This window comes from Balaenoptera physalus (genome assembly GCF_965194825.1).
Source record: "Balaenoptera physalus genome assembly, chromosome: 1".
Taxonomy (NCBI): Eukaryota; Metazoa; Chordata; class Mammalia; order Artiodactyla; family Balaenopteridae; genus Balaenoptera; species Balaenoptera physalus.
In genome coordinates, this window is record NC_138882.1 from 173,413,912 (window position 1) to 173,441,543 (window position 27,632).

The 27,632-nt window shown below is 42.0% G+C and overlaps 1 protein-coding gene across 1 annotated transcript; it reads left to right on the forward strand.

The window, feature by feature from the left end:
* Positions 1 to 1,642: 1,642 nt before the first annotated feature.
* SRSF4 (serine and arginine rich splicing factor 4) lies at positions 1,643 to 27,495 on the forward strand. Its single transcript, XM_082469097.1, has 6 exons — positions 1,643 to 1,944; positions 17,633 to 17,775; positions 18,667 to 18,779; positions 21,675 to 21,889; positions 25,666 to 25,755; positions 26,016 to 27,495. The coding sequence occupies exons 1-6, from the start codon at positions 1,838 to 1,840 to the stop codon at positions 26,827 to 26,829; spliced, it is 1,482 nt and encodes a 493-aa protein (XP_082325223.1). The 5' UTR covers positions 1,643 to 1,837; the 3' UTR covers positions 26,830 to 27,495.
* The last annotated feature ends 137 nt before the right edge of the window (positions 27,496 to 27,632 follow it).

Sequence of the window (27,632 nt, forward strand, 5' to 3'; positions counted from 1 at the left end):
GAGTGAGGAAGGCCTTTCAAACTACAACACATAATCCAGAATCAAAGAAAAATAAAGGATAAATTCGATCCCATATCATACAATGTTTTTGCATGGCAGAAAAGCACTCTAGGCAAAGTCAAAAGTCAACAAACTGGGAAAAAATATTTGCAACTCATTTGACAAAGAACTGATTTTCCTAATACATAGATAGCTCCTATGAATAAGAAAAATGGGCAAAAAATATAAACAGAGAAAGGAAAATATGTGCCTTAAACATACGAGGCTGACTCCACTCAACATAACTGCAAATTAAATTATCCCAAGATACCATTTTTCAGCTATCAGATTGACAACGATCATAAAGTTTCATAACGTGTTGATGAGGAGATGGAGAAACAGGTGCTTGTGGAAAATTGAGCAATATGTATCAGAACTATGCTTGCCCACACCCTTTGACCCAACTATTCTACTTCTAGGAATAGATCCTACATAGATGTACATATACAAAGTTACTCACTGAAGCTGTTAAAACAAAAGATTTCAATCTATCTCAACGTCCTTTCCTAGGGCACTGATTAAATAAATTACTGTGTATAAAGTGGCATATTATGAGCCATAAAATAGTCCTGAGGAAGCTCCTTTTGTACTCTAATGGAATGATTTTCAAATTATACTGAGTGCAGAACTGTATGTATAGTACACCACCATTTGCTTTACATGTGTAAAGCCTCTGTAAGGACATTTAAGAAACATTATATTGTCTGCCTCTAGGCCGCCAGAGGACAGAGATGGGAAGACGTTTCACTGTATATCATTTAAACCAGTTAATGAATTATCCGTTCAACATATAAATTTTAAAGTAAAAACAGCAAAGAAACAAAACTCCTTTGTGGTTCCAGGTAAACTGGGTTAGTGAGAAGGGAACCAATATTTATTGAGCTCCTACCACGTTCCAGTTACTGTTCCAAACCCTTCCACATATACTTTTAGTTACCCTGGTAGTCCATTGAGATGGGATAAATTATTCTAATTTTACAAGTTAGAAAAGAGATTTAAAAGAAAATAGGTTAAGTTGGTCCAGTTAATTTAGCCAGTGTCAAGCCTAATCTAGCTCCAAAGTTCCAGCCTTCTCCACTCTCCACATTGCTTCCACTGAAGCAAGTCATCCTATTTTTAAAGTAATATTGGCATTACCTTATTGGGCACTTACGATGTGCTGGGGACAGTACGCCTATAATTCTCAAAACAACGCTGGAAGGCTGGAATTACTATCCCCATTTTACAGAGAAGACAAACGAGGCTCAAAAGGGAGGCGTAACGACCCCAAGGTCAGACACTTAGACGGTTAGAAGCCAGGTTTAATTCCAAACCTACTCTAAAGTCGAAACCACTCCCGGATCAAAGGACAAAAGCAGAAACATTCGAAGAGCTATGGGGGAGGTGCGGACACTTCCGGGGAGAAAGGGGAAGCCAACGGGCTACGGAGGGCGGCGCTGGCGCTGGCGCCAAGCTCGCGAGAGAACGTGCCCGGGGCCTAAAGGCCCCCGCACCGCCCGCGCCGCCTGTCGATCACCTGGCCCCGCCCCGCGCCGGCGCGCCTCCGGGCACGCCCCGGCCGGGCGGGAAGCGAACGCGCGCGCGCTCCTTCCCGTTACCCTCCTCCTGCGGGAAGGGCGGGGGAGGCTGGAGGCGCGTGCTCGCGAGCTGCGTGCTCGCGTACGTCGCCGGGTTCGGCTGCGTCCGTCCCGCCGCCCGCCCGTTGCCGCCGCCGCCGTCGCCGCGCTTTCGCTTCGCCGGCCGCCGCCTAGGGGGGCTGGGGCCGGGCCAAGCCGCCGCCGCCGAAGCTGTTGCCGGGATGCCACGGGTGTACATCGGCCGCCTGAGCTACCAGGCCCGGGAGCGCGATGTGGAGCGCTTCTTTAAGGGCTACGGGAAGATCCTGGAGGTGGATCTGAAGAACGGGTGAGGAGGACGGAAGAGGGGCCTGCCGGGTGGGGACGGGGCCCCGGCGGTGGCGGGGAGGCCGCGGGGACGGGAGTGGGACGCCTACCCCGCGCGGAGCTGCCGGCCTGCTCCGGCTCCGCCATAGTCGCGGCGCCTCGGGGGCGCGGGTAGGCCCCGGTTCCCACTGCGCCTGCGCGGGTGGGGGTGGTGGAGGGATAATAGGAGCGATGGTGAGGCTCTGAGTGGGACGGGGAGAAGGAAAACCCGAGTGGGATTGGGGCTCCGGGAGGGAGGGCACAGCTCCAGGCCTCTGGGGAGGCCTGGGTTTTTCCTTCCCAGGCGCTGGAGCCGGAGCCTGGTTCATCTTCAGTAGAGACCGACCTTTCCCGCTCTGAGAGCTGCTGGAAACAAACAGATTTCCTCCTCCCTTTTCACCTCTTCCCCAGTCTAATGGATCAGATGGTCACAACGCATCTCTCCCGGGGACGGGAGCTCTGAAGGGACGCCCTTTTTAGACTTGCCATGTGCTACACTTTTTTGGGCGGGAGACTCTAGTTTGAGTAGTCTAGGGACGGTTTCGAAAGTATCGGCTTGCGGTGCTGAAAGCCTTCACCGTTCCCTCTACAAGGGTAAATTAAAGTCTTAGCCTGCTATCTTTAAGACTGCGTACAGAGTTTCCATGCTGGGGTTTCCGTTCTCCAACTTGCCAAAAAATTGTTTTGTCGTTGTAGAATTTGTTAGAGAATAGTGGCCACCGTGACTAGTCAACTAGTTGATGTAGACGGAGACCTACAGTTAGGAAATTGCTAACTTACTACCCACCCGGGTATGGTCTGTTACTTGTATTCCTAATCTACTTTGGTAGAGCAGGGCCCGCAGGGGCTACAAGTTTCAGGGAAAGCATGAGGAGTCAGCTCTGGAAAAGATATTCAACAGGGAAGACTGTGAGAACCGGGAAATGTTAGGTAGGACTTCAAAGACATGGATATAAAAAAGTAAAAGGAGTGGGGAAACATTTTAGGGTACTAAACCTTGGCTGTTAGAAGAACTCTTGGCTTTTTTTTTTTTTTTTTTTTTTTTTAAGATCTACTTTGCAACAGGTCTGATATGGCTAGAGTTTACTCCCCAATGTAATACTAGCAACTAACACTTGAGAAGTTATGAAAGATACCTAAGTTGAACATTTGAGAAAAATTGGAAGCTACAATGTACTCAAACTGTTGGCTGGGTTTAAAATTTTAACAAGTCATTTCAAATTGATTGTTAGGAAGGATCACCTTCTTACTAAGGAAAATGTCCTCCATCAAGTGTTTATTATGAATGCTGATTTCTTTTAGAGTAGAAGGTTTAGGAAGTTACTCATTTTGTACAATAGAGCTCTCAGTTCTTAAACGTACTAGATAAAGTGGGCGGGGGGTTGTTCTTGTGATACATATCATATGTCTGAACAATCAAGTTCAAACTCCCAGTTTTCTTCAGAGCCCAGTTAAGTTGACAGAGTAAATTTTGTGGGGAAAGACATGGGTTTTGAAAGCGAACAGGCCTGGGTCAAATCATAGCTTCACCACTTACTACCTATGGACAAGTTACTTCTCTGATTCTGAGTTTCCCCATCCACCAGGAAAAGGAAGATTAGAGATAATAGTTGTAAAGCATTTGGCTCATAGTTGTAAATGGTAGCTATAATCAAAGGGATTTGACCTTGATCATAAGGAGACAGCTTAAGTGTTTAGTAACACAAAGCGTATTTGGTGAGGTCTGTTCTCTAAGGTTACTCAAGTGATAGTGAGCAGGAAATGATGTTAATAGGAAAGCTAATTAATGGAACAAATATGTTGATAACTGACAAGATGCCTCTACTGTGCTAAATGAAGGGAGGAGGCAGAAAACCAGTTCTGCCCTTGAGTGAATTAAGTGCTTGTGGTTATAACATACACTTTGAGTTAAGCAATGCTTGCTCTCAATTTAAACTCAAGAAGTGAAACTTGGAATGGTTTGTCTGAAATAGGCTTTGAAGTGTGGATTGACTGGGGCTTGAAGTGTCTGGGAATAGTGTATGTCATAACTGGTGATGGTAGAATAAGGAAGAATTTTGAGATATAAACAGTCTAGCTTGGATTGAGTCTCATGAATGATCTAGAAGTTTAACAACATAAATCAGAAACAACAACTGTAAGATTTTACACTAAACATTCAAAATCATGGATGGGAGTTCAAATGCTCTGGAGGGAATAATTGAGCAACCTGAGAAATGGTGATCTAAGAGGAAGGATCAATCGATCCTTCCAGGACCCTAAATACGTGGGTCTCTTGGGGAACTATTCATTTTTACAGTTGTGCTGCTAAACCATGATATGCATGAAATCTATGATTGAAAGTCAAGGGAGGGCTTCCCTGGTGGCGCAGTGGTTGAGAATCTGCCTGCCAATGCAGGGGACACGGGTTCGAGCCCTGGTCTGGGAAGATCCCACATGCCGCGGAGCAACTAGGCCCGTGAGCCACAATTGCTGAGCCTGCGCGTCTGGAGCCTGTGCTCCGCAACAAGAGAGGCCGCGATAGTGAGAGGCCCACGCACCGCGATGAAGAGTGGCCCCCGCTTGCCGCAACTAGAGAAAGCCCTCTCACAGAAACGAAGACCCAACACAGCCATAAATAAATAAATAAACAAACAAACAAACCCTCACGCCGACGGTTGGTCATTCTAGACCAATAAAATCATTAAAAAGAAAGAAAGAAAGAAAGCCAAGGGAATGAAGAATGAGAAGTCATTTTAGGGATTTGAAGGCAGGTGTCACAGTCACCAAACAGGTGCACCTCCTGGTAGCATTCAGGAATCATTGCAGAGGAAAATGACTTCTGAACAAAGGACCAATGGTATATAGATGTATTTCAAGCAACTGACCGGATTAGATGGCAGTAGCACAGAGGAGTTTGAAAGGATGGCATAATTTAGCAACATGTGTAAGCTTATAGTCCTGGAAACGTACGAAGGATAGTAGAGCCCCTTGAGAAGCCTTTTTAACATATCTGGATTGTGATTATTAGTAACTGAAACTCAAAAGATTTTGGATGGTTAGGGCTTTGAAGAATTGCTGAAGAGTTCAAATTTGTAGAAGTGAGATTTATCAGTAGACCGTAGCTATGTTGAGCTGAAGGGTTGTAGGTAAAGTTCTGAATTAATTAAGTAGGTGTAAAGCAGTGGTATAATAGAAAGTTGACCAAATGAGGCAGCAGATGAGCTCTCCAAAGGAGATTTAGTATCCAGGAGAACATTTTATGGCCCCTCTTGGGATTAGGAGAAGGGAGGTGTATGCAGTAATGTATTGCCTGCTTTTATTGTACCAGGTAACCCTAATCTAGATTGCCTTAGTTTTAGAGAACTCCTGGAAAGATGGTTTAGTTTGGGGCCACGAACATGACGTAAATCTCCCACAACAACATAGGCCACTCCAGATCCCCTCTGGTCTCCTCCATTTGTATGTGCCACGCTAACGCCAGCAAGAGCCACGGTGGGCCAGGGGTCAAGGAAGCAACAATATTAGCAGCTGTTTATAGCCTTCCAACTCTGTGGTAACTTTTGCTGTCTTTGATTATTTGTGAATTCTGTGAGCTTTCTTTTTTATTAGTAAATCACTTTTTTCATGTAAAATGTAGATTTTTTTTTTTTAAGTACAGTACTTTCTTTTGCCACAAAATATTGTGGTTTTGGTCTCAGATCTTTATATTTTAATTTTCCCATATTTTAGTTAATGAATGAAACATATCACATTCTAAGATTATTTTATTTGCCTAGTAGCTGGACAGGTAAACCCCCAAACCATTGAGGGTTTGGGGGGGGTTGGTTTTGGTTTTTTGTTTTAGTTGGTTAAATGTGTGAATTAACGCTCTCCAGGGAAACTTGGCTATAAATTTCAGAACCTTTGTTTCATATTACAGACAGTGAAATTGTGAACAGCCAGAATTTTCAGGGGTGTCCTGGTCTGTGTAGTTGGATTTTCATGATATCTAAGTATTACCAAGAAGTTTTTTGTTTTCATCCTCTGTTTAAAATTCCTTCAAGTAGAAGATACCCCTTAGTTAATTTTTTAAATATGTTACGGCTTTCAGCGAGTCAGGTTGTTGTTCTGTTTGTCCCTGAGCACTGTAGGGCACTGTTAGGCCTGAGATACTGGGATGAATCTCTGCCAACCCCAGAACCTACACAGGGATTTTCTCTTTTGACTGAATCCTTGATGAGAGCTTGTTTTTCTTCTTGTCTTTTAAAGAGGCAATAAGGAAAATATAATTGATGTTCCAGGTTATTGGTTTCTGGTTAATTGAACTGGTAGTTTAGTATTAAAAGCCCATTCTTGGGAATTCCCTGGCAGTCCAGTGGTTAGGACTCTGCTTTCACTGCTGAGGACCCAGGTTCAATTCCTGGTCAGGGAACTAAGATCCTGCAAGCTGCATGGTATGGCCAAAAAAAAAAAAGAAAAAAGCCCATACTTAATCTGTATAACATTTCAAAATAGTATGTATTTATTTCTGATTATAAAAATTTTACATATTTATTGTACATTTTTTTAAATATAGAGGACAAAAATTAAAGATAACAGTATCTGCACTTTGAGACTTTGTCTTTTTTCCGCACGCAGGTGCATGCACTTCTTAAGCCTCCTCGCCTCCCTTTTTCACATTGGATTCGTACTGTACGTTCTGTTTTGTAACTAGCTTCTACCTAACAGCCTGATCCTTTTGTCATTAAGTGTTCTCCCACAACCTAATTCTTAAGGGCTACATAGTATTCCCACATAGAAATACTATTTAATGTACATAAGCAAAACCATGTTGCAAGACATTGCGGTTGTCTTTGGTTTTGCACGTATTTTACACGTATATAACGCTGTGGCAAATATCCTTTATGTAAATCTTAGGGCAGATTCCTGAAAATGGACTTTGGAGTCAGAGTGTATACAGTTGTCCCTCAGTATATTCACAGGATTTGTTCCAGGACCCACTGCAGATACCCAAATCTACGGATGTCCATGTCCCATAGTCGTCCCTCCACACCCACGGGTTCAACCAACCCAGGATATGGAGAACTGAGTGTACACATTTTTAACTTTTGCTACCTTTTGGTTTCCATGGTATTTATTTATATTTTCACCTGCCGTATTTAAGAGTTCCTATTTTTCTGAACTCTCAACTACTCTTGATCATAATTTTTTAATATTATGACTTTTTAATTAGAATGTCTAAAAATATATATTAGGAAGTTATCTTTCAGCCTTTAAGCCTTATCTTTTTAGCCTACCAAGCATAACAGGTTCAAGAACTTTTTTTAGAAAATAACTTTTTGACTGATTAGAAAATAAATACAGGTGCATTGTAGATAATTTAGACAATACCAAAAGCAGAAAGTAGAAAAGAGGTATCATTAAGAATCCTTTTAACATAGACAAGGTCTTATGTGCAATTTTATGTCCCACTTTTTCTGCTTAATTTTTCTCATATATTTTTTCTGTTACATTAAAATCTTTCTCATAAACATCATTTAGGGCTGCACAAAATCCATTGTATGGCTATACCATGATTTACCCAACCATTTCTCCTAGGCTGTCTCTCAATTCTTGCTGTCCTGTATAACCTTGTGATGGATATCACGTGCAAAAAACTTTGTTTGCATTTTAATCATTCCTTAGGACGGATTCTATGAAGTAAAATTCATGTGTCACAGTAGGAGTGAGCATTTTGAAAGCTCTTGATGCATATAGCCAAATAACTGCCCTGCAGAGCCGTGCCAGTTACACTTGTAGCAGCAGTGCATGAGCACGCCCATCATGGCAGCCTCGTCAGCACTGAGCCCATGGTACTGTTCAGAGTCTTTGCTAATTTAACAGGTGAAATGGTTTCAGGTGTTTTAACCAAGAACTTTTTCCTAAACAAATAAGAAATCATGAGAAACAGGGCTATGGATTAAGTAGCATTCTGTCATTGTTTTATTCATAGTATCGAATGTCACTGTTACAAATGTGACCAAGTTGTTTTTGTACTGAAGTCTCTTGCTGAGGTCAACATACCTCCCCCCAAAATATATTAGGTATGTTACTTTTTTTCTTAAGCCATGGGTAATTTTTAAATTTCTGTCATTTTGAAAAGTCATTGCCAAGAAACCATACCATGCTGCGGTTTGACCAAACGTTACCACCTTAAACTGCCCTGGCTTGAGACTTCCACTCCTTGTTGCTGGTTTCCCAGTCAGTTTGTGATAAGAGTAAACATCGTCTGTAATTACTTGGCCAAGTCATTTTAAATCCCTATTCCTCAGTTTTATAGCTTGCTCCTCCCTTCCTTGTTGATGTATCATGAATAAAAGGGCCACATGAAGTATTTTTCCCTTCTTAAAAGGTAGGCACAGGATGTAGACTAGATAAAATATGGTTTGGGTTCCCGATATTTTTGGATACTTCCAAGTAACCTAAACAGCAAATTGTATTTTGAGATCCTCTGAAGAAAGGTGCTCCAAGCATCTGAGAGAATACTGTTGGGGGTGGTATTTATAAGTTTGTAAGCTAACACTGAAATTTTAAAATAAGTGTTGTCTCTAGTTTGTACTGACGGGGAAACTGAGGCACGGGGGATTAAATGACAGGGCCAAGGTTACAAAATGAGTTATTGACAACTCTGGAAACTGAAGATCTTTCTTATTCACATACCAGATAGAGCATGGGTGGTGTCAGCCAAAGTTGCTCTCCGTGTTGTTTCCTTCCAGACGATTCATTCCTATCCTTTGGGGCTTGCCTCCAAGGGTGAGAAGGTAGTTCAGGTTCCACAGCCTGAAGTCCTTAGTCTCTCTGCAGAGGCTTCCAACAAGCTGCCAAGTTACTGCCAAAAGTGAGACAAGTGCTATTTTTTTATGACGTTGGCCCCGGACAGAGACTGCTACTGATTCTCCTCAGGCTACTCTTTGCAGAGCTGAAGGGTGGTATCAGCTTTGTGATGGCTGACCAGGGTCGGATCTGTGCAAGTAAATGCAGTGAACAGTCTCTGTCCTGTTGTCATAGCTAGGGCTGTCTGGTCTTGGAGTATCCTGAAGGTGAGGGATGGATTGTGCCCTGAATTTGCACGCCTGTATTTTGAGGAAGTGCCCTGCATGACCTTTCCTATGTGTTGAGATGAAAGTCTAGAGGTCCTGGAACTGCACATGATGCCTGAAGAGCCACTTAAAGGGCCCTCCGCCGGGGCCCCCAACCATGTCTTGTGCCTGGATGCCAGATGGGGGCCTCCATGAACACAGACCTCCAAGGCCTAGAGAGGGGGAAACTGGAGGAGGGAGGTTTGAATTCAGCCGTCAGGAGTGAAAGAGGTGAGCAGGAGGCTTGGGCAAGGGGGTCAGGAACCACAGACCAGATGAACTGACTTTGAGAAAAGTTATTTCATGTGGATGAAATGAAGCTATTGATCCATTAATGTTTAAGGAATTTGAAACATCCATTAAAATATTAAGTGAATTAAATGACTGATTTCCAAGGGAAGGGCATCCCCAAGAAATAGCATGGGGAGTGGCATCTTTAACCAAAAAGAAAAGGAAACAGGGACCGTGGGGTGGTTATGAGGGACATGGAAACAGCCAGGATGGTCCCAAGAGGCATAATTTCTAAGAGGTTTTAACACCTGTCACCCTGCCTATAGTGTGGTTTTAGAGGTAAGTACAAACTGGTTTTGTTTGTAGCTTTGGTGTGGAATCAGGTAGTGTTGTCTGCTGAGTGTACACCTTTATTTCATTAACTACAAGTAACAGTGATTCTTACGTTCTAGGAGTTTTATTCTAAATTAGCAATATGACTTTCATCTCTTGAGTTTTTTTAAATTGTTTTTAATTTGTGATTGAGTCTTCATGAGCTTTAGTGTGTCATCAGGGGATAGTTGATCTCTTTTCTTGTGAGACCTTTTAATTTCATTTACCCTTAGTGTGGATAAGTGTCAGAAAATTGAAATGTACACAGGTATGACTATGTTTGCTCCCCTTTAAGGAAAGCAGCCCTGTTGACTTTAAAAGGTCACAGTGAAACACTTCATTATGACAGCGGGGTTATGGTTGTGATAGTTTGATCCACAAACTATTTGCAAGTATGTTGCTTCCTGCAGGTAGTCCCATTTTATAGGGTAGAAATATGGAAGCAGCCTAGTAAAAGTGAATTTGCTTAGTTCATTTTTGAAAGGCTTTTGGATAGTTGAAACAAAATGGCAAATAGGCCCATAGACCAGTTACAAAGTAAGACTAGATTTGAAATTGGTTACAGATTCCTCTCTTGCTCCTGCTTTCTGAAGGAATTTTGTGTTATCACTTAGTTTTTAGAATAATGATTGTTTCTGTTCTCTTTTCCTCACTCCAGTATGTGAGTATTCCTTCAGAGATGGGCTGGTATTTTCTTAATGATTTGTTATCTTTCTCTATTTTCCTAGACTGGTGTTAAAATTTTGATAACTGACGTATAGGTTTGGTTCCACTGTTAGCTTAGAGGATGTTCACAACTTATTAGCACACATCAGATGCAGAAATGGTATTTCTTGCCATTTAATATTTCTCATAAGATGCTAATATTCATGTGGGCATTTGTCTTCCACAGCATATAATTTGATGTAACTGATTTTCTGTGCTAGAGCTTGTGTTTCTCAAACTGTTTGCTCTATGGACCACTTCTTTCCACTGGTGTGGAGATAGTAGAACGTGGTGATGAAGTGTTGATTTTAGGTTAGGACCTAGGGTTGAAGAATCCCAGGTGTTGGGTAGCCTTTACTTAACTGCTGTAAGCGTTCATTTCTTCATCTATGAGATTATCAGTAAATCTCAGAGTTGTGAACATTATTATAAAGGATTTTGAAAAGGGAAAGAGTCCTGGTGGGCTAGAGTAGTCATGTTAATAGTGGTTTGGAGTTGAATCAGATCATAGATGGCTGTCATCTGCAAAGTACTTTTCTGGTTGCTGCCATAATCTTTGTATAATTGGAAGTCTGTAAACTTTATAGCATTCTTTGATTTCTCATCCATTTTTTTCCCACACCATTCATGCTTATATTTTTTGGTCCCGGTCACCATTCCTTACAAAACTAATTAAATGCATTCTTAAAGACATAATACTGTCAATATCCGTTCACATCTACCACCTCTAAGCCCAACCTTCCATCATCTCTATGCTGGTCTAATTTTTGCTGAGCCTTAAAACCAAAGACAGATTCCAGGGGTTAATATGGGGCCACCAGAATGGGGATTGCACAGAATAATCTTATTTTTCCTCTATTCTTCTAGTCTGTTATGTTCTGAACCCACACATGTTTTCGGAAGGACCAGATGGCTGACACTGGCTAATGGGAACCAAAAGACGAGTGAAAGTAACCTGGTTGTCACATACTCCAAGCTTAGGGGTGCTTCACCTGCCCCAAGATCAATTTCTTTTTTCCTCTGGAGAATTGACCCAGCTGTATCCAAAAAACGTTAATACAGCCTGGCTTATCTAAGGTTAGATTACCAAGTCAAGCAGCAGCATTTGTTGAATTTGAAAGGATTGTGCTCAGGACTGTGGGAGAAAAGAAACAGCTGCCTTTACAAAGGCACTGTGACCTTGTGGTTAAGAGCTTGGGTTTTGGAGTCAGATGGACCTGGGTTCTAATCCAGCTATACCGCTTAGGAGCTCCTTGACTACAAGCCAGTTGCTTAGCCTCTCCCAGTCTCATTTTTCTCATTGTAAAATGGGAGTAATAGTAGTAGTAGTAGTGCATTCTTCGCATATGATATGAGGAATGAATGAAATATTATAGATGAATTATTTACTGTGTGCCAGGCACTGTTCTAAATATTAGCCTTTGTTAATATTAAAGAGCTCATAATCAAATGAGAGGATAAGCACAAAGGAAAAAGAACAAGGCTTGAAAGGTCACCAAAACATTATCATGTAAAACATAAAATTGAATAGAAGTGCTAATGCTAAAGACAGTGCTAAAATGCTTAGAGTCTGGCAAGTTTCTGAGACTTCATGAAAGAGAATTCTCAAGTCCATGGAAGATGGTTGCTGTGATTCACCTTGCGTAATCAAGGCATTCCAGGTTTAGAGAATGGCATCAACAAAGATCTTTAGGAGTCAATATAGACCTCTGAGCAAAAGAATGATAAAGCAGCTGACTTTCCCCACTACATTTAAAGAGACAAGTTGACTAAGTAAAAATAGCCATATTCTTGAACGAAGGAAGGTGATCAAACAGGAAGAGACCGCCCTGGGGGCCCAACAGAATGAGCACACTGTAGAACTAGGCAATGCACTAAGTGGGCAACCAGAGGAGAACAGCCAAAGGCAATGACAGTGTTGTTAGGAGTGAATCAGGTGGTCAGGGGACCGAGAAGAGAGGAATCATGAGGTAGGTTTTCTTCTTTGAAGGTGGGGAAAGATCAAGTGCAGACTGAGCTGTGGCCAACGTTTGCAGACCAGGAATCCACACTAGCTCTAAGCAGAGAGCTCTTGGTGTGCGGGAACTGCCAGTTTGCCGACGTGAAAAGAGCCCCAGACTGGGTACTGGTGAGCCCTGAAGTCGCACCCCAGCTCTGCCACTCAGTGAGCACGGGTAAGTCATCCACCTTCCACGGGTGGCCGTGATGGCCCTCCCTCCTCTGAGGCTAAAGAGAGGGAGGCCGGAATGCCCAGAGCAGCCTCCTTCCTGTCTCAGGATAAAAAGGATCTCAGGAACCCACTTTGTGTGGTAGGAGCTCCTAGTGGTGGGTTATAAACAACCCTCAGTTACTGGGATAGTCAAATTGCAACCATAATCAGTGACTCAGAGCAGTGAATGTGACATTGGTTAATTCTACTTTGAGGGCCTGACCACTGCTTCCCTGGAATTTTGCAGACCTTTGGAATTGGGGGCACTTACATGGTTGTCACTCACAAGCTTTCTCTGAGTTGGCCTCACCTAAGCACTAGAGAGTTGGTTGCAGAAGTGTCTTTCTGCAGTTTTCCAAGCACTTTATGCAGAGAGCAAGAATTTTCGTTTTTTATTACTATCCTGTTAGTGTGCCCTAACTTTTTTCACCTCATAACACAAGCTGGCTGAAGCATAGGATCAACACTGAGTGCTTTGAAAGAAAGCTGTTTGATTCCTGTTCACTGAATGCCGTTTCTTTCAGGGTAGATTTAAGGGCTCTGCCCTTAAAGTACATTGCTGTTGACCCTAGTTTCAGGGTTCAAGCCACCCCATGGGTTAACTTCAACAGATGAAAATTTTTCCTTGGCTACAGCAACATCCCTAATCCTGACCAGCCATGGAGAGGTTCGGTTCTTGCAAGGAAAATGAGTGAATGTGGGAATGGCTCACCACATTGGGAAAACAAAACTCACATCCTGCTGATGGTTGGCTGAGGACTGTCATGTCCACATACAAAGAAAAGCATGTGGCACAGTTTTAGGACAAAGGTGAGCAGAGATCCACCGTGGAAAGGGGCAAATTTTTCTTATAGAGAGAACATCCAAGGCGTGCCCCGGCGGTAAGCAGTACTGGCGGGTGACAGCAGGCACACGCATGGAGGCTTGCTTTCCCTCGCTCCTCGCCCCCACCCCCCGTCAGTCAGCTGGTGGTGCGCACCCCCTTAGTCACGCCCTGTCCGGTGAAGATGTTTGGAAGACGGAGATGGCCCTAAGCCATTTCGGGAGGGGTGAGATAGGCTCCCCAGCCTCTTCAGTAGGACATACAGCGTGGTATTTGGGACCATTGGTGTAGGTCATTAGGTCAGGGGAAGACTATTCAGCAACAACACAACCTCAGGTGGTAATTTTTCTTGGGTGAAAAAGTGTGATTAACATTTTGAAAATTGAAGTCTTGGAGTACTTTAGTTTTAGAAACATGTCATTCCAGTTCTAGCATTTCAGAGTTCTGACTGATAGTCTGAGCAGTACATCAGCTGTTGAGTGAGGAAGACCAGCACATTGGCAGTGGTATAAGAATCGACTAAAGTTTAGAGCAGCCCACGTAATTCAACGTGGCTTTTGTTTGTGGTATCCAGAATACCTGTCTATAGTTGGTAAGAATCATGGTGCCCACTTTTCTTAGAAAATGGCAGGAATTCCTTGGCCATCATTTTTTGACTAAGTTTGTTGGGATTAAATGTGATCTAGAGGAAAAGAGTGGGAAAAGGCAATAGCAGAGAAACATTGAAGAAAGGAGTTTTTCTTTTAATTGAAAAAATTTACATTTAATAGTTAGGCCATGCTTTTTGTTCTTTCACATAGGTGTAGAGAGAAAGGTCAAAAGATACAACATCTGGGAGTCAAGCCAGAGGAGGCATATTGGTGGGGGTTTGATTTGGTTTGGTTTTTATCAGTCCCTACCTTAGAGGGATTTATTAATTTGTAGTAGATTCATTCTCCTGAATTCCTTCATCTTCTTCATTCTCATACTAGAATTACTGAAAGATGGTTGTTTTTAATAGAGAAGAGGAGGGGTGTCTGCAGCTAGAATTGAGAAATTTATCTGCTGGGTTATGTTTGTAAGGCTTATCTACCGGTCACACCAGAGATATGTCTACATAAATACACACATGCCGACACATAGTGTGTGCACACATGAATGCGTGTATTTTATATCCCTCCTTTGACAAATGATTCAAAAGGAGAGTACTTTTTGGGAGAGGAGATTACTTTCACGTTTTTTGCTACAACGCACAAAGGGATGTTAAGATCGATTTAGAAAGATTCTCCCGTGTTACCAGGAAGAGCTTTGCTTTCTTAAAGGCACTAGAATTTAATTCAGAGACAGTTAAACTATTTAAATAAAACTAAAATTTTATCCCATTGTTAAGCCAGAGGAGGACTAATTTTCATTTTAACTGTCATACTTTTGATGTTAGGAGAAACCTCAGAGATACGTAGTATAGCTCCCTCATTTCACAGATAAACTAGGATCCAGAGAAATAAAGTGATTTAAATGTGCTTTTCAGAGTTGGTTTATTGCAGAACCAGGACTAGAACCCAGGCCAGTTCCCGCTGCTCCAGTCTTAGGTAGAGTTCTGGAGTCATGCCACAGGCTTTGAATGTCAACTTTGCTGTTTTATTATGCACATTGTTTAATGCGATGTGCCTCAGTTTCCTCATCTGTAAAACAGATAACAGTACCTGGCTCTTGGGTATTGTGATTATTAAATACGATAACATTGTTTAGTACATAGAGATTACTTAATAAATATTAAGTACCATTTTATTGTTGCTATCTAGTCTTCCTGCCTTATTTGGGGAACCCATTCACTCCACTTACTTACCAATTACTCCAATTACTTACCAAGTGAAGTAATTCTTTCAGTAAAACTGATCTAAATAAACAGTGATGTGGTAGAAGCAACCACACACTGATCTGGTCTTTACTTTGCTCTCAGGACAGGAATCCTGTCAGGTATGGTTTATGGTGCAGGAGTATGGTTTAGTCTTCCAGGCCCACCCAGCATGCCAGTGACAGAAGTGACAGTCAGGTTCCTGATTTAATCCTTGGACTGGACTTTGACATTAAAATGTTCCAAATAGATTTTGTGGCTTTTCACAGAGTAGTAGCCAAGACTTTTCTGTGAAATAAATTTGATCTTAAGTCAGCTGTTTTAATAAGTTACTAGGATATCCCCCAAAATGTGGCTAAGTAACTTGCTTATTGAAGAAAATGGGGTGTTCTGTGACTTCTTTATTTAATCCTTGGGAGTCAGCGTTGTCCTTATGACATCACATCAGATGAGTTAGGGGCATTGAATGGTTCCGAGCCAGTGTGAACTCTTAGAAGGGCGTGGAGGCCATTTTATCATGCCCGTGTTGGATGTTTTCTCTCATCCCTCTATACTTGGCATCTGGGCAAGTGGGCAATGCAGACCTGTGACCAATCTTGACAACTAAATTAAGGAAGGTACTCTTGGGGGCAGGAGGTATTTTATGATCTATTTAGGAATAAACCAAAGCAAAAAGTAGTTAGATTTGATTTTTTTATTAGCTCTTTTTTATTTATTTTGTCTCTAAAAATGATAGTATAGCTTTCCTGATGACTCACTCTATTTAGGAAAGAAAAAAGTAGCTGCAATATATTTTATCTATTAAAGATTTTTAATGATCATTAAGCACTTTTTAACATAGCAAGTTATTGATTTGGAGAGGCTTTACTTTGTCAAATATGACAATCATGGTCAAAGTCATTCTTACTACGCTGCTCGGCAATTCCAGCTTATGGAAGTGTGAAACCATGTTTTAAAGATTTCATAACCCATAAGTTGAGCCAGGTGTCTTCTGAATTGTGTTATTACAGAACATTTCCCATTAAACACTGGGTGTTTCTGTGTTACTTTTCTTTAATGGAGTTGAGATTCAGTGCCTCTTGAAGTTTGAATGCCACTCATAGACATTTCAGCATAAAGAACCCTCCAAAGTTTTTAGCTGTACATTGTCACCTTGAGAGACTCTTGTTTGATAGAAACTCTTTAATCTTTAGTAAAGGAAGAATTCCTCAATTCTGAGTTCTCTCACTTAGCATGTTGCTGAGTACAGCATTACATGCTGAAGAAACTGGAATAATTTTGGTCAGGCTGGATGAACTTCTGGCAAGTCTTGTAACCTGTCTTTAGTTTCAGTAGGTGTAAACCCGGAGGGAAACTGTAGTCAGTATCTGCCTATATACATAGCTCTGTTAAAGTTTAAAGATGTTGCTTGTAACTTGTATGATTAAGATGGTTTTGGTTTTTAGCTATAGGCAGTGCTCACAAAGCTAGACTTTTCACAGCCACATCAGAGCAAACTAAAAGTTTCTTGATAACTGTTGATAGGGCATTTGTTTAACCTTGCTTATAAATATCTTACAAATTTTGCCCTTTAGTTTTATAAGTTGTACTCTTCAGCAGGCATTAATAGGATTGGGGTAGGGGGTTGTTTTCTTTTGGATATATGTTAAACCACCAAACCTGTTTGCTGGGAAATTCCTAGCACTACTGTGTAAAAGAAGTTTGCACAGTTGTATATAGATTTTAGAGAATTCCAGCCTACCAATACCTCATGGAAATGAATTTGAAATATCATGAGGAAGAGAATAGCTCCAGATTTTTTTCACTGGTAGTTTCTAGAATAGTTAATTCACTTGTGACTTATTTGTTTAGGTAGAGAAATGGGAACTTTAAAAAATTTTTTTCTTTCACTGAGGAGAGTCAGGGTACTGTGATTTTTTTTTTTTTTTTTAAACCTGGTTTGTTATTCCATACATGATTTAACAGTTAAGACACAGTGCCTAAATGTAGGTCTAATTGTTCTCTAAGGTACCACTTTGGGGCTAAAGCTAAAAAAAGAAAATGAGTTTTTATGTGACTTGAAAGAGCAAATATTCAATCTTGTAGAATTATGTATTTTAATACCTTATACCAAGCATCCCTGTGGAGGTCTTTGCAGTTGCCACCAGCTACTTGGGGAACAGAAGAAGTGGTCTCTGTATATTTAGCCAGCCTCCTATTAGAAAGACAGGAGTCAACCTTCAGAAGTCTCCCTGCCCTCTTGCAGTGCCCGCAGGCACAAAGCTGAGTGGTTTCTGCTAAAGGGAAGAGAAACCTGATCCGTAGTTTGCAAAACCCACCCAACCTTTGCTAAGCATGAACCTCATTGCTTTCTCTTTAATGTTAGTGAAGCTGGGTGTCAGAATGGTGCCAACCAGGACTTTGTTTGCTTTCTTCTAGATATGGGTTTGTGGAGTTTGATGATCTGCGAGATGCAGATGATGCTGTTTATGAACTGAATGGCAAAGACCTTTGTGGTGAGCGAGTAATTGTTGAGCATGCCCGCGGCCCGCGACGAGATGGCAGTTACGGTTCTGGACGCAGTAAGCATTTAAAGGGCATTTGTATCAGTGACATGCCTGTTATTAAATGTTAATTTTTAAAGTAATTAATTAATTAATGTTACATTGAAATGTATTGATATTTAAGCCATTTGTTTTATGAATTTATGTATCTTTTTAAATGTAAAATTGCAAATAAACATCTTTAATAATGTTTAATTGTAATTAAATTAATGACATAAATTTCTTGTTTTAATACTTTATAAATATGTTTAATGATGTGTGTTTGTGTTGTTGTTTTTTTTCTCTGTAATGCAATTGTTTAACATAGATTTAACAAAGACCTCAATGTTTTAATTAAAAGAATCCTTTGAGGCTAAGATGACTGCCTGTTCCATTTGCTGACCTTGGGTTACCTTTCCATGCGTGGCTCTTTGAACCATTGTGGCCCTTGGCTGACCAAAAACAGGAAGCCATGTGACGACCGCAACCTTTCCCCATTAGACCTGGGTGGTGAGGATCCCAAGGGTTAGACACAGATGAGATTAAACTGAAATAGGTGCCTGAAAATCTTTGTTTCGTATAAAATGTTCACAAAAGCTTTAATCGCTGTGAGTAACGCCAGTAACTGATTTAGTGATTTGGTTAGTTGTTTCTAGATTGTTAAATTGTTGATAGTTTTTAATTTATGCATGTTAATTTTAAATATAAATATTAATGAATATACATACTTACAACTTTGTAAATTAAATTAAATTTTCATGTTAGCTGATTGCTTTTTTTTAAATCTAGATTAGAATTAAGGGTGGGGATAGAGTTAAAATATATACTATTTGGGGTGGGGGTAGATGGTATATTTAAGGGGAATATGTGCTGTATCATTTTTTCTTTTTCCTCCACTGAAGTAATCTCATCTATTTGAACCTTCCAAAGGTGGATATGGTTATAGAAGAAGTGGCCGAGATAAATATGGCCCTCCTACCCGCACAGAATACAGACTTATTGTGGAGAATTTGTCAAGTCGGTGCAGCTGGCAAGACCTAAAGGTTTGGGCCCTGTTAACCTTCTGGCTTACAGCTGGGCAGGAGTTAAGGTTGAGTTAAGGAAAGAGGTTATTTTATGCAGGCCCAGGCACACAGAGAAAGCTTTCCCAAAGCATTTGGAGATGTTCCAATTAAAGTTTCCATAGGAACACAAAAGACACTGGAATCTCACTGCTACTGTATGTTATGGGGCCAGCATGCTAAGGACAACCTATGTTATGTGAAATTTTCCTCTGTAGAGAATGTTACAGAGAGATAACAATGTAGTTTCTCCCTAATAAAAGAAAAAATTGCAGCCAGCAGTTTCCTGCAGTATTAGTTGTAATAGGCAAGTTTGTGTCAGCTTCCAGTGTAGAGCCTCATTGGTGAAAATGACTATCTGACCCATGTTCTTTTCTAAGATTTATTTGTTTTTCATTGAATATTTGTCCTGAAAGAGTTTTAATGTCAAAAAGTACAGTCCAGTGGTGTACTGGCCATGCAGTGTACTGATCACAGCTCGTTTTTTGAAAACGGTGTTGGTTTTTAATCTCAAAAGGGAAAAAACCTTATTGAGTGTGCCTTAACCTGGATGGTCTTAGGAGGGCAAATGTAAAGGTTGCTCAGAGTTTCCTATCTCACTTCTCATTTTTAGTCCATCATTAAACAAGTCATCTCTAGCAAAATGAGTGAGTATGTTTAGGTTCAGCAAAAAGTAGTAACTTATCAAAGCACTTTTACATCTTTTTTTTTCTTTTTTTAATGTGCTCTCAACAGTCTTCAGCAAACAAAGATAAGATCCAGAAAACGTTAATTCACACAGTTGGTCTTAGCAGAAGAGCTGAGACTAAAACATACGCTGGTATTTTTTCTAGTACACTGTGTTGGTTGTCAGTATTACAGCAGGCCCTTACTGAGTGTCTGCCGACAAGACTGTCCTCTCTGAAGGAATGACTCCAGTATTCTGAGAGTTGAGGATTGAACATTATGGCTAGAAACTAGAAAGGCTTTCAAACTTGCGGTTAAAATGGAGCCTAGCCAACGTCCTCAGTTGGTTTTATACTTCTGTGTCTTTGGCAGTTTCCCTCTCAGGAAAGGAGAGTAGTCGAGCCAATTTCCTAGGAAGTCAAGGGAGCCTTCAGAGCAGGACTTTGGAGCCCACCTGCCTGGATGGAATCCCAGCTCTGCCACTTCTCAGTTATTTTACTTCAGCAACTTACTTTCCTCTTGCACTTCATATTCCTCAACTATAAAATGGGCGAAATACTCATTTCTACTCAGAGTTATTGTGAGAAATGAATGCATTTTTATATAAAAAGCCTAGAATGGTTCCAGGCACAAATGCTAGCTATTAATCATGGAAATGCAAAAATAAAACTAATGTAAGGTGGTATGTTGTTAGTTTTTAAAAATGTGTAAATTCATAATAGCCAGTGGTGGCGTTGAGTTGAAATTTATAGAGTAGTGGCATTGAGAACTGGTCGTTTTACCCACGGTGTGGGTGGTGCTAAGAATTTAGGTCCTTAAGTCTGACTGCTTATGTTCAGACCCCAACTCCTTCACTTACTACCTGAACAACCTTGAGCAGTTTGCTTAATATCTCTTGTATTTCACTTTCCTGTAAAATAGGGATAATGATTGTATCTACCTCATGTGGCTCTAAATAGGACTAAATTAATTAAATCCTACCTATCATCCAGTGAACATTCAATATGTTAGCAGCTATTATTATTAATTTGGAAGTATGGCAATATCTCAACTTGCCCAGGATAGTCCCAGGTGTGGCATAACTTAATAGCATCTTCCTTTACTCTTAGATGTATCCCAGTTTGGATGATAAATTATATGGGCTCCCTGCCTTTTTCCCAGAGCCCCCACTCCTGCAAATAATTCAGCTGAAGTAAAGAAATTTTTGCATGAAGACGGTCATTGCTAGATTATGAATAATGGCCAAGGACTGTATATAAAACCCAGAAATCCCAGAAGTCCCAGCAATTGGGAAATCCTCAGAAAAAGTATTGGACACACTAATTATGAAGAATGTAATGTATGTTAAGACATGTAAACATTTTATGATGCAGTGAGTAGAGGAATAGTATCAAATGGCATATATAGTCAGTGTTTGTAACTTTGCAAAATAGGGAGAGGAAAGCAATAACAAAAATGAACTGCTATTGAATATTCATGTATTCATTCCACAAATATTTATTATTGAGTATATATTATATATAAACAAACATGGGGAAATTGGCTACAAGACCCCAGATTTCATTTTCTTTTTAAACACTAATCACATGTTCTCTTATTTATATGTCACTTCAGTATTTATCTGTCATGTTAGTTGTATTCTCTCTTTGGGTTATATTAAGTCCTCAGAGAGAATGAGGAAAGAGGCTTATAATAGTGAAGGGACATGGGTGGTCGTTCCACTTTGAAGCCAGAGCTGGACAATATTGTTCTATTGTCTTTTTGTCTTTCGTAATCCATTTTTGAATTTGTTTACCTTTTACCTTAGGTATTTATCCACAGCTATACATGTTTTCAATAAGGATTTATGATGAAATGCAAAAGACCTGAGTTAAATGTAGTAACTTGAGCTTCTAAAGCTTCTGTAAACAAAGAACTTGCCACTATAAAATTTGGGAAATGATAGTTAACTAAAAAATTTTATATTCAACAAAACTATTTAAAGAAACAGTTAAATTATTTATTTATTATCTCTACTACCCACCTAATGCCTAACACTTCAGAGAACCTCAGTAAATGGTCGGTGTGTAGCTGGAAATACTTAAGAGTCGACTTCATTCTGAGGAAAGCTAGCATTTCTTCCTAAAGGAAAGGGAAAACTTTCATTATGATTGTGTTAGATATTTTCACAAAATGTGTCTTAACCTATTGGGGGGTTTTGTTTTTCTTTAGGATTATATGCGTCAGGCGGGAGAAGTGACCTATGCAGATGCTCACAAGGGACGCAAAAATGAAGGGGTGATTGAATTTGTGTCTTACTCTGATATGAAAAGAGCTTTGGAAAAGTTAGATGGAACTGAAGTCAATGGCAGAAAAATCAGATTAGTTGAAGACAAGCCCGGTTCTAGACGACGCCGGTCCTACTCCAGGAGCCGGAGTCACTCAAGGTACTACTAATGTGTTGGCGCTTGCTGTAAATTCATTAATGAGCACATAGATAATCCATTTTCATTCTTCTGTTGAAGTCTCAGTACCATGGTTCTGTCTGGTCCAGTTACTCAGAACTTTGAACTGAACATTTATTTGCAAAACTCTTGAACTCTTTTGTCATGAGTACAAATAGAAGTAAAGTCCTTTCTCTGATGCAGGTATCAGTGACCTTCTCTCACATTTCTTCTTGGGTCCCCTAAATCATACCATTACTGGGGGTGAACATGACCACTCACCCCTTGTTACTCTCCCAGATACTCCAGCTACTCAGGAGTGGAGACTTTGTCTTATTTGCCAGCTGTTTTGCAGATGAGCCAGGCATTTGTGAACAAGACACACATGGTCTGTGCCCTCATGAAACTCAATCTAGTGGAGAAGACGGGCATTGAGCAAATAATTACCATTGTGATAAGTATGTCAAAGGGAAGGTACGCGGCCCAACTCGTCCGGAGAGCTGGCAGAGGCTTCCCTAAGGACTGTCATAGAAGCTGAGACCTAAAGGATGAGTTGGACATGGTGGGCAGAGAGGGGGGATAGTGCCTTTTTAGCAGAGAGAGCAGCGTATTTTGAAGGCCCTGTTGTGGGGAAGGGGGAAGCAGAGGAGCATGGCTTGAGATGAGGTAGAGAAGAGCGAGATCCTGCTGAGCCACAGGCCAGGTTAAGGGTTTAAGAGTAGCGGGAAGTCATTAGTCTAAGCTTTTCAGGTTTTGTTGTCTTGTTTTTTAACTCTTTATTGAAAACAATACATAAAGCATTAGAGAAAATAACGAACTTTGAGTCCCCTTATACTTATCACCCATCCAGCTTCAGTATCTTTCATTTTGCCAGTCTTGTTTCATCACCCCCTCCTACTTCATTGTTTGAAGGCAAATCTCGACATCCTGTCATTCTGCCTATAAAGTGGGTATCTCTAACCTTTTATTTATTTATTTTATAAATTGATTGGTTGATTTTTGGCTGCATTGGGTCTTCGTTGCTGCACCTGGGCTTTCTTTAGTTGTGTCATACGGGGGTTACTCTTCATTGCGGTGCACGGGCTTCTCATTTCGGTGGCTTCTCCTGTTGCGGAGCACAGGCTCTAGGCGCATGGGCTTCAGTAGTTGAAGCATGTGGGCTCAGTAGTTGTGGCTCGTGGGCTCTAGAGCACAGGCTCAGTAGTTGTGGTGCACGGGCTTAGTTCCTCCGCGGCATGTGGGATCTTTCCGGACCAGGGCTCAAACCTGTGTTCCCTGCATTGGCAGGTGGATTCTTAATCACTGCGCCACCAGGAAAGCCCTAACCTTTTAAATAAAATCATGAGGCCATACCACAGCAACACATCTGTATTCACCTTTCCCCAGTTGCCTCAAATATGTATGTATTTTTGTAGTTGGTTTGTTCATATTAGAATCCCAACTAGGTGTACACATTGCAATCAGATGACATGTGTCTTAATTCTCCTTTTAATCATGGCTGCATTGTCCTTCAACCTCTTTTTATTTTCCACCCATTTAGTTGTGGAAGAAACGGTTTTCTGTTCTGAAGATTTTTCCGTAGTTGAGATTTTGCAGATTGTGCTCTTCTGGTGATGTTTAGCACATCCCTTTATCCTGTCCCTCATGTTTCCTATAAAGTCATACTTAGGTCTTGCGGGCATTTAGAGTAAGGCCAGTATTTTAGCAGGTGCTTTGTACTTCCTGTTGCAGCACTTGTGTGGTGTCTGGATGTCCCACTTTGAGTGATGATAACATGCATCCGTGTGAGCCATCCATTATACAGTTCTGCGCCAGCATTCCACCTAACAGTGCAGTTATTAACATCTGCTGATAATCATTACCTCGAGCCATTCAGCTGTGGTTGTAACATGATGACTTTCTAGTTTTCCGTTCTTTGTGCATTTAAAGGCTGTAGTTCTATGAAGGATGATTTCCCTCTTCCACCCTTTTGCTACCACCCTAAAATAAATTTTTTATAAGAAATGGAAAGTAAAAGTTGATACCTTTATTTACCAGTTTTCAGTATATTGAATGTGCCCAGCAACACCCAAAGGTGGTGGTGAGGTTGCTTGTTTAGTATTATTTTGAATGAATTCTTGGATCTTTGCATATTTAATGTTTGATCCATTGCAGTCAGTTTGTTTTTGCTCAAATTGTTCTGTCTTTGGTCATTGGGAGCCCTTCAGGTTGGCTTCTGTGTCTTTTGGTTTTGTTTGATTTTTGTGTGACTGTGCTTTACTAAATATTTCCGCAAATTTTTTATTGCAGCATTTTCAAACATAAAATGTTGAAAGAATAGTTCATAAACACTCATATGCTCTCCTTATAGCTTCAACAGTTACTAAAATTCTGCCTTTCTCTCTGTATATTTATAGACACGCCCTATACATGTATTTTGCTGTAGCATTTGAAGGGAGGTTGTGGAGAGTGACACTTCACCCCCAAATACTTCCACGTGTATCTCCAAGAATGAGGATGAGCACACTTCTGTCTTCCAACCTAAGAACATTAACAGTGATCCCATAAAGTCATCTAGTGTCCAGGCCGTATTCAGATCTCCCCAGTTGTTCATGGCTGTCCTTAGAGCTGTGTTTTCTGCTGGCCAGGATCCATCCAGTCATGTATTGCAAGGGGTTATCGGGTCTCTTCAGTCTGAAGCAGTCCCCCTACCTCATCCCCCCACCCCACCCCACGACAGTTACTTTCCTTAGCTTTTTTTTTTTTTTTTTTTTAATACTGTCCCACATTCTGAATTTATGTTTCCTCTTTGTATTGTTGTACTTTATCCCCTGAGCTTCCATAAACTGGAAGTTAGGTCTAGAGAGGTGTGATTGAGATACAGATTAAAAATTTTGAGCAAGAGTTCTTTCATAGATGATAGTACCCAGGAATCTTTGGAAGTCTCTTTCCATCATGATGAGAGGTTCCATCTTTGCCTTTCCTGCCCTGCACCTGGAATTGGTCATTTTCCCCAAGGAGCCCTGGTTGCTTTTGGTAGGAAACGACAGAGTCCACAGTCTCGGCTTATTAGAGACTCTTTAATCTTGGAGGGTACAGTTGACCCTTGAACAAGCGGGGTTGGGGCGCCAGCCCTTCACATCCGCAGTGCCCACACCTGTGGATTCAGCCAACCGCAGATCGTGAGGTACTGTAGTGCGTATCTATTGAAAAAACCCCGTGTGTAAGTGGACCCGGGCAGTTCAGACCCATGTTGTTCAAGAGTCAGCTGTATTTTTAAAACAGCTCTCTGGTCTCAGTTGAATAAATAAGTGAAGGGCAAAAGTGTATGCAGGAAGGCTGGTTAGGGGGCTGCTGCGGTACCAGGGACAGTGGTGGTGGCTTGCTGGGGGGCAGCCGAGGTGGATGAACTGGAGAAGATCGAGGGGAGAATCAACAGTGCAGAAGACGGTGAGGCAGAGAGGGGAGTCGAGGGTGGCTGTGGTTCCTCGTGTGAGGAACTGGTGAATAACAGCGGCATCGGTGGGAATGAGGAAGGAACCCAGCAAAAAGAGCACGTCTGTGGGGCAGTGGGTTCAGGAATGGAGGCACTACGAGTTTCAGGCAGGCCATTCCAGGCGGAGTGTTTGCAGGTGACTGGATCTGTGGGCCCAGAGCACAGGAGAGAGTTCTCTTTCAGCTTTGTGCCTGGACACAGCCAGGGCCATGCATATTTATTGATAGAAAGGATGTCTGAAGTGACTCTTCTCAGCCAGCATTTTGTCAGCAAGTATTAAAAAAGAAAAAACTTTCTCCCCTAGATCTCGCTCTCGAAGCAGACATTCTCGTAAGAGCAGAAGCCGAAGCGGCAGCAGCAAAAGCAGTCATTCTAAGAGTAGATCCCGATCCAGGTAGGTCTTCCTGGTATTCATGCAGGGCCCACATGCACCGTTTCCCACTTTGGTGTTAATGGTGTTCCCAGTCTTCCCTCACCCCAGGATTCCCAGCTGTGGACTGGAGTCTCGGGGGTTCAGAAAGCAGTCCTTGGCCATCACAAGCCGGGCTTTGTATTGTGCGGCACAGCTCCACACATAGCTTTAGTCTGTTCTTCTCATGAGCAGCCTGAAAGTACGAAGTCACATGCGGCTTCGCCGTCCCCATGTCTCCCCAGGTCAGGGTCCCGTTCCCGGAGCAAGAGCCGCAGCCGCAGCCAGAGCCGCAGCCGCAGCAAGAAGGACAAGAGCCGGAGCCCCAGCAAGGACCAGAGCCGGAGCCGCAGCCGCAGCGCCGACAAGCGCCGCAGCAAGAGCAAGGACCAGGCCGAGGAGAAGGTCCAGAACAGCGACAGCACCGGCAAGTCCAAGAGCCGCAGCCCCAGCAGGCAGAAAAGCAAGAGCAAAAGTAGAAGCCGCAGCCAGGAGAAGGGCGCGCAGGAGAAGCGGGGCAGCGTGAGCCGAAGCAGAAGCAAGGAGAAGAGCCTGCGCAAGAGCCGCAGCCGGAGCCGCAGCAAAGGAGGCAGCCGCAGCCGGAGCCGCAGCAAGAGCAAGGACAAGAGGAAGGGGAGGAAGAGAAGCAGGGAGGAGAGCCGCAGCCGCAGCCGCAGCCGCAGCAAGAGCGAGAGGAGCAGAAAACGGGGCGGCAAGCGAGACAGCAAGTCGGGCAGCAGCAGCAGCAAGAAGAAGAAGAAGGAAGACACCGACCGCTCCCAGTCCAGATCACCATCCCGCTCAGGCTCGAAGGAGCGGGAACACGCCAAGTCCGAGTCCGGCCAGAGGGAAGGCCGAGGGGAGAGTGAGGATGCTGGCGCCAATCAGGAGACCCGGTCCAGGTCGAGGTCCAATTCCAAATCAAAACCAAACCTCCCGTCAGAATCACGCTCCAGATCAAAGTCCGCCTCAAAAACCCGATCCCGGTCCAAGTCTAGATCCAGGTCTGCATCCAGATCGCCCTCCCGGTCTAGATCTAGGTCCCACTCAAGGTCCTAACTGGCTACGACCACAGCTGGAACTACCCAAGAAGTCTTTTGTACATGTTTGGTAGCCGTAGCACAAGTGATTGAAGTAGAACATATGTCACTGCTGTACATTTTTAACTCCCCTAATGGTGTGTCTACAGTTGTTAAGTCTAAGCGCTTCCTCTCCATAAAGCCTCCTGGCGTCAGGCCTTCCTGCTCGACCGAAAGCAGTCTTCTCTCTGAAAACCCCCTTTACTCATGGCCCACAGTAGACTATCCAAAATGCCTTGGCTTTGAGGCCTGGCCTTTCCTACAGGGAGCTCAGTACCTGGATGGCTTTAAGGCTGGAATGATGACATAGGTAGGTATGGTGAGTTCAACCATTTTGCCCTTGAATTGATGCCCTTTGATGTATGCCATTTAGTGAAAGTGCTAAGTCTTAAGTTTCCTACCACTTTGGTTTCATATTTTTGGACTTAACAAAGTTGTGAATAGCACAGTCGAGGAAAATTGATACCTGCAGTAACCCATAGGAAATAAACTGTAGAGTTCCATATTCTGGTATTGTGATTATATTGTTTTATATTAAAAAAGAAAAGAAAAGAATTTTTTTTAATTTTATTTTTCCCCGTCTTGCAAAGTATAGTGACCCCTGTTTCCATTAAATTTGAATAAAGACTATTTTTGCTTGACAAAATTTCATGGTGCTTGAATTGACATTGCATTTCCTGATGCATCTTGATGTCTTTTTCTTAGCATAAAAAGTTCATGGTATAATGGCTGTTTTGTTCCTTGAGATCACCCATGGGTAGGGAGCCAACACTTTTCCTGAAG

Bases quoted from the DNA above. Each gene is read 5' to 3' on its own strand.
- SRSF4 (XM_082469097.1), top strand. From the start codon at position 1,838: ATGCCACGGGTGTACATCGGCCGCCTGAGCTACCAGGCCCGGGAGCGC. The intron at 18,780-21,674 runs GTTTGGGCCCTG...GTTTTTCTTTAG, and splicing joins GCAGCTGGCAAGACCTAAAG to GATTATATGCGTCAGGCGGG. The intron at 21,890-25,665 runs GTACTACTAATG...TTTCTCCCCTAG, and splicing joins AGGAGCCGGAGTCACTCAAG to ATCTCGCTCTCGAAGCAGAC.